Genomic DNA, 12201 nt, shown 5'->3' on the forward strand with positions numbered 1-12201 from the left:
TACCTGTATTTAATACACTAAGTCAAAATATTTAATATTCAAACTAACAAACCTTAGTTTATTTTACTTTTTCTCTACTATTTGGAATCTGATGCCTGCAATATGTTCTAAAAACGAACAGAGGGTCATGATTATTACTGTTACACCACTTTTCCTAACACACAATTGTTTTAGCTTTGTAGGTGGAATGTCTTGCATTCTGTTTAACAACAAAGTCACTCTGTTTGTTGTAAGACATGCAGAATGTGGCTTAGCATTCATTGTCTTGCTGAAATAAGTTTGCTTGGATGGCAGCATATGTTGCTTCAAAACATACTTAGCATTAATGTTGCATTTGGTCATGATCCGCTTTGCCTCTAAACGTTACGATTAAAAAAAAAAACTTTGGGCGATATTATGTGAATTATGTACACGATGAAAAGACAAATCAATGCGAGAAACGTCTTTGTTTACAAAAATAATTTCCACATTTCAGACTGCATAACGACTATATATGTAGACAAAGCACCGCGTCACTAACCCTGAGAATACAAAGAAATGTCTTTTGGGACTTTGGTGACCATAGATTGTATGATCTTTTGGACTTTAGCTAACATCCGTACGGGGAGCTTGTCAAGCATGAAATGGTTAACAGGCTCACCGGAAGTACAGCGGCAACACAGTGTTTATAAGACAAAAAAAGTTTAACGTTGGAAACTAACTATAGTACAAGATGGGGACAACGGCGAGTCAACTCGGAAAGGATTTGCTCTCAGAATACCAAGTAAGTGATCAACGATAAGAAACGCGATGCCGTCCTGGCTGATTTCCTGCCAAACAAACACTTGTTCCACCCAGCAACGTTAGCCAACTTAAAGCTATTTTAGCGTAACCCAAAAGAAGCAGCCTTCTACGCCAATTTTCAATTTGAAACAACAGTGGTGTCTCATAATGTTGAATCCGAAATCAGAAAAGTAATATGTTGCTAACACCATGTACTATAGGATTTCCAATATTTTGTGGGTGACTGTCATTCTACTTTCAGGAGCTGACGTTTTTAACAAAACAAGAAATTCTTCTGTAAGTGACCATTTGCATGCCACACGCTGAATATATTTGGTGTTTGAATGGCCAGGATTAATACGGTAGCTGCTTATGTAACACAATATTATGTTGTGGCTATTAATACCAGGGCGCATAAAAGATTCACTGAGCTGCTCATGAAAGATGAGAGAGACCTTCCAAATGCCAGGGTGCCCATGGAGAAGATCCTCACCCTTCCAGAACTCAAGGTACAATGTGTCACTGCTCTTATAGCGGAGTCATTCATCTGGTTAAAAGGAATTTCGCAATGACCCTTGTACTTGTTCCTGTTTCAGTCCAACCCATTTCGAACGAGGATCTGCCACGTCTTTTCAACATCCGAAGCGAAAGATGGAAGCCTCACCTTTGAGGACTTTCTAGATCTTTTGAGTGCCTTCAGTGACTCGGCAACACTGGAAATCAAGTCCCACTATGCATTCCGTATATTTGGTAAAAATGTTGTTAAAGAAACTTAGCATGTGATTGGTTTATTCAAAGCAATAGCATATTTAATGCTATTTTGTCATCGTTAGACTTTGATGATGATGGAACTCTCGACTGTGGTGATCTGGAGAAACTGGTCAACTGCCTGACCGGCGAGACCGATGACACGAGACTAACCCCCGAGGAGATGAGACAGCTCATCAATAACGTGAGCGAGATCCTGCAATATGGACACAACATAATCAAATGTGTAATAATACCGGATGTCGTTTAGATTCTCGACGAGTCAGACATTGACAAGGATGGAACTGTGAACCTCTCAGAGTTTCAGCACGTCATTTCAAGGTCACCGGATTTTATCAGGTGAACATGAAAATGTAATTAAAAATGTGTGTCTTTGACAAATCAATTAACATATTTCCAAAATATTCTCCACAGTTCCTTCAAGATTGTGCTGTGAAGACAGAAATTGACCACCTACATTTATTATTGTTTAATCAGTTATATAAAGTAGTTATTTGCTGTAAATTTCTATGGAATTTATTGACTTTACTGTTATATGTAAAACACCTATTTGTAATTTTTAAATCTCTCTTTATATTTCCATATAAAAAGTTTTACAAAGTTGTCAAGCTTTTTATTGAGTGTATACAAAATACTTGTACTGTAATTCAAGTCTTAAATTGTCACTTTGTACGATACAGTGCAAAGTCCATGTTTAGCAATAGGATTCCATAATATTTAAGAGGCAGCTACTTCCTCCCTGACGACAGCAGCAAAAGTATTCCATGCCCCACACGTCACATCGACAACACGCATTCGTTGTTCACTGAAGAACTCCACACGGCGCGGCTCATCTGAACAGGATGTCTCGTATCCAAGCTGACCGTATTGACCTGAGGAGAAAAACAAGGAAGTTACCATCTCTCTTGTAAATCAAATGTAAATTATGTATGCTGCGAATATTAGAGTTGGATTCAAACTCACCCCATCCCCATGTGTAGAGGTCACCTGTGGCTAAAATGAGAAAGATCACATTGAAAACAGAAGTCCAACCCCAATTCAATGTAAAAAAATGTCTCGTGTGAGTTTGATAGTTAAGAAATTGTTTGGAAGTTGCAATCTTAAAGAGCGATCTGTGCTCTCTGCATGCTCTGAGCCTAGTTTTCACATTGGGAGTAGTAATTTCATGCGGACATAGGGAAGTGACATCATGACTTACATGTCACAGCAGCTGTGTGACGGGAGCCACAGCCAACTGTCTTAATCTCACACGATGGAGTAACGTCCAGTAGTGCTGGGAATGCCTGGATAGATATGAACACTTCTTCGTCCTTCTCTCCCTCCGGTGTGTCTTTACATAAAAACAAGTTGGTAACAAGAGTTGAAAGATCTGTAGTTGTTAAACATAGTTTCATTTGGAAATTTGATTTTTAAGACAACTATTGTGATACAAATGCTGTTGATATTCTTCATGCGACATATCAAGCATCATGCATGTAAATGTGATTTCAGCAGTAAGGTAAGACAAGTGAAAAATGATCACAACACACATTGGAATGACTGACAGAAAATAATCCAGCATTTTAAATATTTTACATAACCGACCTGCTTCCTTTTGACTTTTTTGATGTTGCTGTGCCCTCCGAGCAGCTCGCGAGGGAAGTCCAAGCTGGCCACTCTCGTTCCAGCCCCACACATACAAGTCACCCCCGTCTGTCAATACATTGAAATACCATTTGTGGGCATCCCTGATTACACTGGCAGCATCACAAGTGGTTCTTACCACTAATGCAGACAGTGTGCCAGCCTCCTGTGGCCACCCAGCTCATGGTCATGCCCCAAAGGGCCTCCACCACTCTGGGCTGCTCTTCAGATGAGAGGACACCGTGCCCTAATTGACCGTGACTGTAAAGTAGTTAAAAAATGATACAATAATGGTGTTCTGTAGAGCAGGGATACCAAATCTTTAATGGGAAATTTTACTTTAAAAAAAAAAGTTAACCGTATGCCATCTCGTTGAATCTGTCTTTGTTCATGTAATTAGGCCAGTGAGGTACACTACTGTTCAAAAGTTTGGGGTCACCCAGACAATTTTGTGTTTTCCATGAAAACTAACATAATTGCACAAGAGTTTTAAAGTGTTTTCTAATCATCCATCAGCCTTCTAACACAATTAGCAAACAAAAGAAAATTAGTGTTAGGGTTGACAATTTATTTTGATCGTATGATTATGTTGAAATGTTGATTAGAATCATTTACTGTTAAAACTTTCCACCTTCCCTTGACTCGTTAAAACTTTCCACATTCCCTTGAGTTGTTGAAACGTTCCATGTTGTGCAAACGTTCTTGCTTAGTTTGTTGTCTAAAGATGCTCCACCAGTATCTGTTTATAAAACTTTGTAAAACAAAGAGATAATACCCTCTGCACTGACTAAATCAGTTTGCAGAGGCGACCCAGAAACCTGTTCACCCTCACCGCCACCCTGCTTTCTCTCAATAAATAGACTCCTGCAAGAGGCGAAAGTCAGACAGCTTTCAGGCGCTCTTCTGTGACACAAGAGTGATGATGGCTTTCTCCGCTTGCAAGCGTAAAAGGGGCAAACTGTCTCTCATGTGGTTCTTGCATTAAAGGTATTGAAGAAAACTATCAATTAGACCACTGGAGGGATGGTTGCTGGAAATGGGCCTTCATACATCTATGTAGATATTGCATTAAAAGCCAGACGTTTGCAGCTAGAATAGTCATTTACCACATTGACAATGTATAGAGTGTATTCCTGATTAATTTAATGTTACACTCATTGAAAAATAGCCATTTTATTTAAAAAAAAAAAGAGGACATTTCTAAGTGACCCCAAACCTTTGAACCGTAGTGTACACACTGTAATTATTCCATCTTCCGTGTATCCACTTATTGCTGGTGATTTAGTTACTTATTTATTGTCAAAATATGCACCTTGGCAAAAACGAGGCTTAGAAACACTGCGCGAGATGACCAAAACTGACAAGTGTCTGAGTTATACCTGCCCAGTCCCCATGTGTACACACTTCCAGAGGCACTGAGGAGAATGCAGTGCTCTGCACCCAGAGCCAGCCTGGTGGCCCTCAGGTGCGGAGACAATGGCCGATAGAAGGGAGGTTTTATGGCAATGTAACCATCTGGGACTAACGGCAGATTCGGGGGCGTACCTGGAAAGCATCAAAGTGTGATTTCAGTGAAGATGTTGATACAAACACCCAAATCTATCCAGAGGATGGCGCTATGGTGAATAGCGTCTTCCGTTTAAACGCCACAGACTACAGCAATTATTACCAGCGCTTTCGGATGGAGTTTTGACTTCCATGCTCCATACTGGGGTCTTCTTCTCGTTGTCCAGGTCCCATGATTCAATTCTGTTTGGAAAAGCGAGGATTAAGAAAGACTCCCCGACAGTGGCGTCCGTGCACCCTGTCCCACAAATCCCACTCGCAGCGTTGAAACCTGCCAAGCACAAACCTGGCAACACAGCAACGTCGAGCCATTTTCAGTGATAATGCATCAACGTAATTTGGCATTTTATTAGCTAAGTGAAACTTTTCATCGGTCGCTCACCATTTGCGTGAAGAGTTGCTCTTCGACTCCAGCTCGCTCGGAGTCCACTTATTTCTCGACAGCAGCTTCCGTCAACATGACACTTGAACTCAAATGGCGTTATGACTTTAACCCTGTTGGTAGTGTCGTCGTCTGTACTAACAGGTTCACATATATGTATCTGTCCAAAGGCGTTGAAGCCGAACCCAAACCAGGGCATTAGAATGGCTTAAGTTAGGTGACTCCAGGAGAACGTCAACGATGCAGCTTCCCTCAAAATGATTGGTATTGCGCATGCGCATTCACAAAAAGTCACGACTCTGGTAGTTTATTGTGGAGTGTAAATAATAGTTCATAAAAACATGCAGTGTCAAATAATTGTATAATTGTATGAAAAGTGGACCACGTTTTTTGTGCATTGGTGTACATGTCATTGCAAATATACATATTTTGATAGTGTGATAAATACAGTACTTTTTTTTACCGAAGTATAAAACATTGTGACAAAATGATAACATTAAAATGTCATTGCTGCTTCCTTTACTAAATTTAGGAAGTTCTTGGTCTTTTAGGAGTATTTCAGCAGGAAAAACATTGAAATGGCTGAAATGTTCAGGTACTAGGTATTGCTCTGATTTAAGCTTTAGTTCCTTCCTGCATGTCCTTTCCCTCTCTACTCATGATGATGCCGTACTCCATTGCCTTATCTAGGCAGTTCTGAGCTACCTTTGAGGCTGGTACTGATGTGCCCTGTCTTCCCTTTGTCAAGACAAACAGAATCTCCAGGACTTCACTCTCAATAAGTTTCTCTGCCAGACTCTTCTCAGCTCGCATCATGTTAAAAACAATGACCGCACCGCGATGGCACAAGTCAGTTATTTCACTGAGTAGCAGTGCCTGCAGGATTTCCAGCCAGTGGGTAGTCTGAAAAAGAGGTGTGTGAGTAGCAATGTGACGGTCACGGTGAGAGACACAAAGCTTTGCTCACTGTTGTGGTGATACGAGCACAAAGCTCAGGCTGCTCGGCAGTCAGCATGGCTAATGTTCCTGAAGCGGCTCTTCTCAGCCTTTCGTCGTCCTCGCCACAGTAGAGTACAAGGAGCTTCAGGCGATCGTTGCCAGTGGCAAGGTACAGCTCTTGCACCTGATTATGCACATCAGGCGCAAACACACCGTTAGGCTCCCGAGTTCAGCTTTTCAACACGTGCATCTGATTGTATGCCATACCTCTGTGCTCAGGATGAGGTTACACATGCACTCTGTGGCAGCTGCTCGGACCAGGTCGTGCTCCTCAAACATGTAGCCTTCAATTTTTGGCACAGCCTTCTCTTTTATTATCTTTTGTCTGTGGGGAAAAAAAACATTTCAACAAAAGCAGCAACAAACCAAACGAAACTAAATTAAAATGTAATAGGACGAGAACTGTTGAGATATATTTAGAAAATCAAGAGAAGACAAAAGGACTAAAACAATGAATTAAAACGGTCTTCCAAACGTTCTCTTGCTTTAGACTGGTGGCAACATTTAATTGCACTTAGTATGCATAGTAAAGCTTCCTGCAGTCACATTTTGTTGTTAAAAAAGATGAGATGACTCTGGTAAAGTATACTTCATGTTCAGACCTTAAAGTGAACAACTACAAATGACATTTTCTAAGAAGACACTTCCCCCTAGTGGCCAACCTGAGTCTTTCACTGATTCCAGCCAGGTTGGTCAGAGCCATGAGTGCCTCAAAATTCTGTAGCAGGGTGCAGTGAAGATTTAAGAGACTGAGAAGAGGGCGCACAACCTCATAAATCTGTAATAACAACACAAGATCAGTTTAACACCAAAAATATAGTTTTAAAAGCAGAATTACATTAGTGGATTTATTTTTACCCTTTCTCCAGGGAAGGCAATCTCTGGATTAGATGTGATAGTAATTTTGGAAAGTGCTTGTGCTGCTTTGACCTTTCCTACATCAGTGTTATCAGTTGTCAGTGGGATGAGAGCCTATGGTGGAAAACAACATTTGTACATTAGATTACATGAGACCCTAGGTATGGGCTCAACCAAGCATATTGATGTACACCAATATACCTTTCCCCCACCCTGGGCTACTACTGTGCCTCTGTCTTCTTGTCGCTCCACTAAAGCCAAGAACACCCTGATGGGAATGATGACAAACAGACTGAGTAAATGTACACAATACACACACACACACACACACAAAAAGAAAAAACGCTCCGACCAACTTCATACCTGGAGATACATTCTCTACAGGCATCTGTGAGAGCCGGACTCTCATGTTTAACCATACACACTAATGCCGAAACCACTCCAGCCTCCAGCAACTTTGTTAGCCGCTTCTCCACATAGGCAGCTGCATCCTGACAGATGACAAAGTTTCACATGATCTAGTTTTACACAATAAAAACTACAGTATGTATGGAATTCTGTTCAAGCGTTGGATCTACCTACTCACAAACATTTCAGGAAAAGAAGCAGACAACCACTTTTCAAAGGGTATTGAAACGTTACCTTGGGGTGCTCCTCCGGCACATGCTGCTTTGCATACTTAGCCAGCTCGACCATCTGAGGATCAGGCTTTTCCACTTCATAGCTGTTAGTGCAGTTTACCAGAGTGGAGCCTACAGCGAAGAGTACTGTTTTGTCCTCAGACTGCAAGAAAAATAAAGGCAAGAATATTCACGTTATCCAAGATTGGTACAGTATGTGTGCTATACTGATCGTAGTCTCACATACTATGGAGCAGGGGAAAAGAAAAACGGATAAAAAAATATATATATATGTAACAAGAGTGAGGAATTAGATGATGTTTGTGTCTAATATTACACTTGTCAAATGAAACCTTTGCTAGTTCAAACATGGCCTGAAGAGCATTTCTGTCTTCAACAAAGTCCTCTTTCACATCAGCATCAAAGGTGAGATAGGCGAGGCCTTCCACGGACCATCGCCGGGACGTAGGAGGCAGCGACTCATTACAAAGCCACCTAACGGGAAAGTATTCGACAACCACCACTTAGCAACACAATAGTCCTAAACAGAACTCTGTTGGAAAATGAAGAAGTTATTCTTACTTCCTGCATTGTTTGGATAACTTTAGTGTGGATCCTTCGGCAAACTGCTTCATGCTGAAATCAGTCCCTCCCGCTGATCCAAGCTTGCACAACCCCTGAATAACCATAAAGGGCCATTGTTAGATCTGTTCGAAATTTAGAGACGTTGACGTCATACACCGGTTTGCTTACCACCAGGGCTCTCACACGTATTCTGTCATTCTCGCTTTTCTTGTAGAGGTCCTTGAGAAGCGCCACACCATTGGCTGTGATGAAGGAAGCTCTCTTAGCTTTACCTGCTGCATGAATAACAGACTCCACTGCTATCTGCTGGTGAATCACATCTTCAGAGGCACATAAGGATATAACTGCATCCATCATTCCTGACATCTCCAAGGTTCGGTTGCCGACATCGCTCGGCCCTTGGAGGAGCACAGATACGGTCTGGATGGCTCGCAGCTTGCCTCCAAGGCCCGTTTGGGTAAAGTGTTGTCTAAGCCAAATATAAACAGCAATATGTGAAGGAAGTTACCATTTAGATATAGAGTGCAATTTCTCTGTTTGGTAACACAGTTGATTTGTTTTTGAGCAACCTGGGTTACCAACTCACCGAACGTAGTCTTCACACAGATTATTGAAGTTCTCCCTCTCCTTGTCACTTTGAAGATCGTCATAAAGCTTGGTAAGCAAGACTGAGCAACTCATGTGGGAGTTCTCGGTAAGTGTTGGCCCTTCTGAGAGCTCAGGCACTGATGCAGCCACCTCCAAAATCTTATTCAGCCCTGCAAGAGTTGAACCAAGTAAATCCATGCCACTACACAACAGAAAGAAAATCTCTGAAGTTGCCTTTGATAAGCAGAAACCTCTATTTCCTCATTGTCTCTTACATCAACAAGACTCAAAAGGTGAAATATGGCTTTATGGAAATGAAATTTTCTTAAGAAGTGACATACCCTGGTCAATCACCCATAGTGTCAGGGAGTTGTCTGGGTTCTTCAAGGACTTGCGGGGTACTTGTTTGACTAGAAGGTTGATGGCGTTGTCTCTTCCAGGTCCTGACACGTTTGACGCTGGCATCATCTCCAAGAGGTGACGCAACATCGACCGAAGCTCCTTGGATGGTTCTGTTTGAAAAATCCACACAGCCCACAAACATTGAATGTACTTTACCTGAGAGAAGGCACCTCATCAAATACAGTAATACTTGAGAAACATCTTTCTGTTGTACTTGAATATCAAATTCTGAGACTCTGGTGAAAGAAATATTTAATGAAACAAAAATGACGAGTCCAAACTCACCAGGAAGTATAGCTTCCTCCTTTCCCCTGATCTCCCTCTTCATGCCCTGCGTGAGAGCCTCAAACATCACCTTCAGCAGGTGGCAGGTGGCCAGTGAAACAGCAGAGCCTCCCGATCCCATGATTGCACACAGTTGCTCCATGCCCAGCTCGTTCACTATTGCCATCGTCTAGGAATAAAAGCATACATTCCAGCATGAAGACCAGAAATGCGGTGCTGTCTTTCAGTAATGCAGACAAATATGGACGTTCAGTATAAGTCAAGAAATTAAAACGACACAGTCACAGACATAGGCAACAACAGTACACTGCAGTTTTTTCTCTAGATTTTCTCATACAATTGAAAATGTATGTCAACTAGACAGGCTGTTTTAAATAGCCGAACTCTCCCAACTAAGTCCACTACGACAGCCTCAAACAAAGACAATCAGTACAGAAATCGGATGAAGGGAAAATTTGTTGAATTTACTCTGGACTGATGCTCAGTACATAAGCCAACCAGAGTCCTCAGAGCAGAAAGGACAACATCCTCCTGCTTTGAATGAAGAAGCTGGTCAATCAGCTTCACGCCATCGTTACGGAAGATCTGCTCAGCTCCTGCGTCTTCTCGAGATAACACCACCAGATTTTGGGCAGCCTGAAATCAGTCAATTGACCCATATTACTTGAACAGTAGAAACACATCATATCATAGAGTCTTTCCTGGGAAGGCAAACCTACCTTTTGTCGGTCAGAATCTTTCACAGATGTATCCACAAGGAGTGAGAACATCTGTTGCACACGTGCATCTGTGGAGTTTAACTGTAGTGACTACAAAGATTAAAAGCAAAAAAGGCTGGTGAGCACTGCCTTTTTTCGGAAGATCACAGAATACTCCTAAGGGTATTTTACATCACCTTTTGATGGATCTCTGCCCCCAGCTGTCTGAGGAGATCCTGGAATGCTTTGTTTTTGGGCTCAAGCTGGGCACATGTCTGTGCATCCACAAAGGCCTGGTCAAAACGTCCAAGTTTCTGGAAAGCCTGGGCCCTCCGAAATCTGGCTTTCACATCGCTTGGGTCAGTATTGAGAGCTAAAAGACAAACAAACAAAGAATCAAATCATTACAAGAGGTAACTGTGCACATAGAAACACTGGCTATACAATTATATTCACATGCAAAACCTAATGCGATCCAATATCAGGTCTGTACTGTATATTAAAATTGACCTTTACCAAGACAATTATCCAAAGTTTTGCTAGCCAAGAGACGTATACATAGTGCAGTATACTATATCAGAACAACAGGGTCAAATTAAAATGATTGTAGCAAAAGCATGTGAGGTTGTCAAACGTGTTTCTTGTACTCTCACCTATTTTTAAGCTTTTAACTAGGGTGGTTAAGTTGTTCAGCTATTGAATCGTGGTTTTCAGATTTTTAAGTGTACCAAATGAAGTGCCCAGTTTAGTGGGTGTGTATCAGGGTGTGTCATTGAGGGCAATCTCTTGTAACTACAATTGTCTGATACATTTTCCATGAATCAGTGCAAAACATCTATAGGACATACGCCATGAACAAGAACTGTATTACATTTGGAGGCATCCGTCTCTGCCTTGTTATAGTCCTCCATTTTCAAGTAGCATGCAGATCGGTTGCGGTAAAGTACAGCGCTTTCTTGTTTGTTGTCACTCAGCTTCAGTGCTCTGGTGTAACAAGACACAGCACCCTGCAGATCGCCGGCCTTGAAAAGCTTGTTCCCCTCTTCCCTCAGGGCTGCAGGACCCTGAAAGGAAAAAAAAAAAAAAAAAAGAATTCAGCTCACCACTGACTCCGATGTGACTCGAACAATGCGTCTGCTGTTTCGTGACCCAAATTTGTTACCTTCTCGTTTTCTGTTTCGCTCATCTTCAAAATGTTCCACGCGGTTCGGCGTTGAGTATTTCACGTTTAACTTAAAGCTACTCATAAAAAGTACTCGCAAACACTTCTAGTAAATTATTAACGAGCTCCACTTCCGGGTGTATGTCGCGAAACGATGACGTTTGGTGTCGGACGCGCCACCTCCATAGGCTGCAATACTATAAAAGGAAAACAAGCACGCTCGTACATTGTAATCAAATATTTTGGTTGTGGTTACATCCCCATTGTCTGTCCTCAATATGTTCTAACCCAGATAGTTTTCATTCTTTTTGTTGACACGAATTTTGTTTAATAAATAAACATCTTTGATGAGTAGGGTAAATAACCAAAAAGCCATTGGAGATCATTTAAAACAGTGTAAAATAAAATAAGCATTCACACTCACATTCACACAAATAAAGAGTCTTCAATGAACCTAACCTGTGTTGAGAATGTGGGATGAAGTCAAAACAAAACAAAAACCAAGCATGGGCAGAAGGAAAACCCAAGCATGGACAGAACATGCAAATGTCAGAAAGGCCAGACCTTTGTAACCCACGCTATTAAAATAACATAATTCAATTAGTAAGAGTAAGTATTCCTTGGGGAAAAAGCGTCTAACTTATTATCTAATGTAAACAAACCAAAAAAGCAGCTAAAAATATACAAGAAGAAAATTCGAACATTATTTTGCCAAATGGTGAGTAGGCCTCCAAAGACATCTCACAAACAAACCATGTGCTCTTGATCACATTTTGTATTTAGAGATATACAAATAAATAAAAATCAAGCCGTTTTCAAATTTTGGGTGTTGATTAAAGCCATCTTTAAATTGTACACCATATGATGGTTTAGTGATTAGTACGAGACCAACGTGGCTTTTAG

The 12201-nt window shown here is 41.3% G+C and overlaps 3 protein-coding genes across 4 annotated transcripts; 1 reads left to right on the plus strand and 2 right to left on the minus strand.

Moving 5' to 3' along the window:
• The first annotated feature begins 196 nt into the window (after positions 1-196).
• On the plus strand, positions 197-2133 carry LOC119124506 (calcium and integrin-binding protein 1-like). The gene is made up of 7 exons (XM_037254557.1): positions 197-763; positions 1025-1059; positions 1172-1271; positions 1359-1512; positions 1596-1714; positions 1781-1869; positions 1945-2133. The coding sequence occupies exons 1-7, from the start codon at positions 713-715 to the stop codon at positions 1964-1966; spliced, it is 570 nt and encodes a 189-aa protein (XP_037110452.1). The 5' UTR covers positions 197-712; the 3' UTR covers positions 1967-2133.
• On the minus strand, positions 2084-5387 carry LOC119124505 (RCC1 domain-containing protein 1-like). Of its 2 annotated transcripts, none has more exons than XM_037254555.1 (8): positions 5102-5387; positions 4823-5005; positions 4533-4698; positions 3293-3414; positions 3115-3222; positions 2729-2860; positions 2494-2523; positions 2084-2402 (listed from the first exon to the last, which is right to left on the minus strand). In XM_037254555.1, exons 1-8 carry the CDS (start codon positions 5298-5300, stop codon positions 2248-2250), a joined length of 1095 nt encoding a protein of 364 aa, XP_037110450.1. In that variant the 5' UTR covers positions 5301-5387; the 3' UTR covers positions 2084-2247. The 2 variants fall into 2 exon arrangements, with proteins under 2 accessions (XP_037110450.1, XP_037110451.1); XM_037254556.1 differs by having other exon boundaries at positions 4823-4902; positions 5102-5238.
• Positions 5388-5554: 167 nt separating this feature from the next.
• On the minus strand, positions 5555-11459 carry unc45a (unc-45 myosin chaperone A). Its single transcript, XM_037254563.1, has 19 exons — positions 11299-11459; positions 11008-11200; positions 10334-10509; positions 10158-10247; positions 9907-10074; positions 9439-9607; positions 9093-9263; positions 8750-8921; positions 8332-8632; positions 8161-8255; positions 7932-8073; positions 7601-7741; positions 7322-7449; positions 7160-7226; positions 6959-7072; positions 6763-6878; positions 6308-6425; positions 6069-6224; positions 5555-6004 (listed from the first exon to the last, which is right to left on the minus strand). Exons 1-19 carry the CDS (start codon positions 11320-11322, stop codon positions 5717-5719), a joined length of 2829 nt encoding a protein of 942 aa, XP_037110458.1. The 5' UTR covers positions 11323-11459; the 3' UTR covers positions 5555-5716.
• Positions 11460-12201: the final 742 nt, after the last annotated feature.

This window comes from Syngnathus acus, chromosome 6 (assembly GCF_901709675.1).
Source record: "Syngnathus acus chromosome 6, fSynAcu1.2, whole genome shotgun sequence".
NCBI lineage: Eukaryota > Metazoa > Chordata > Actinopteri > Syngnathiformes > Syngnathidae > Syngnathus > Syngnathus acus.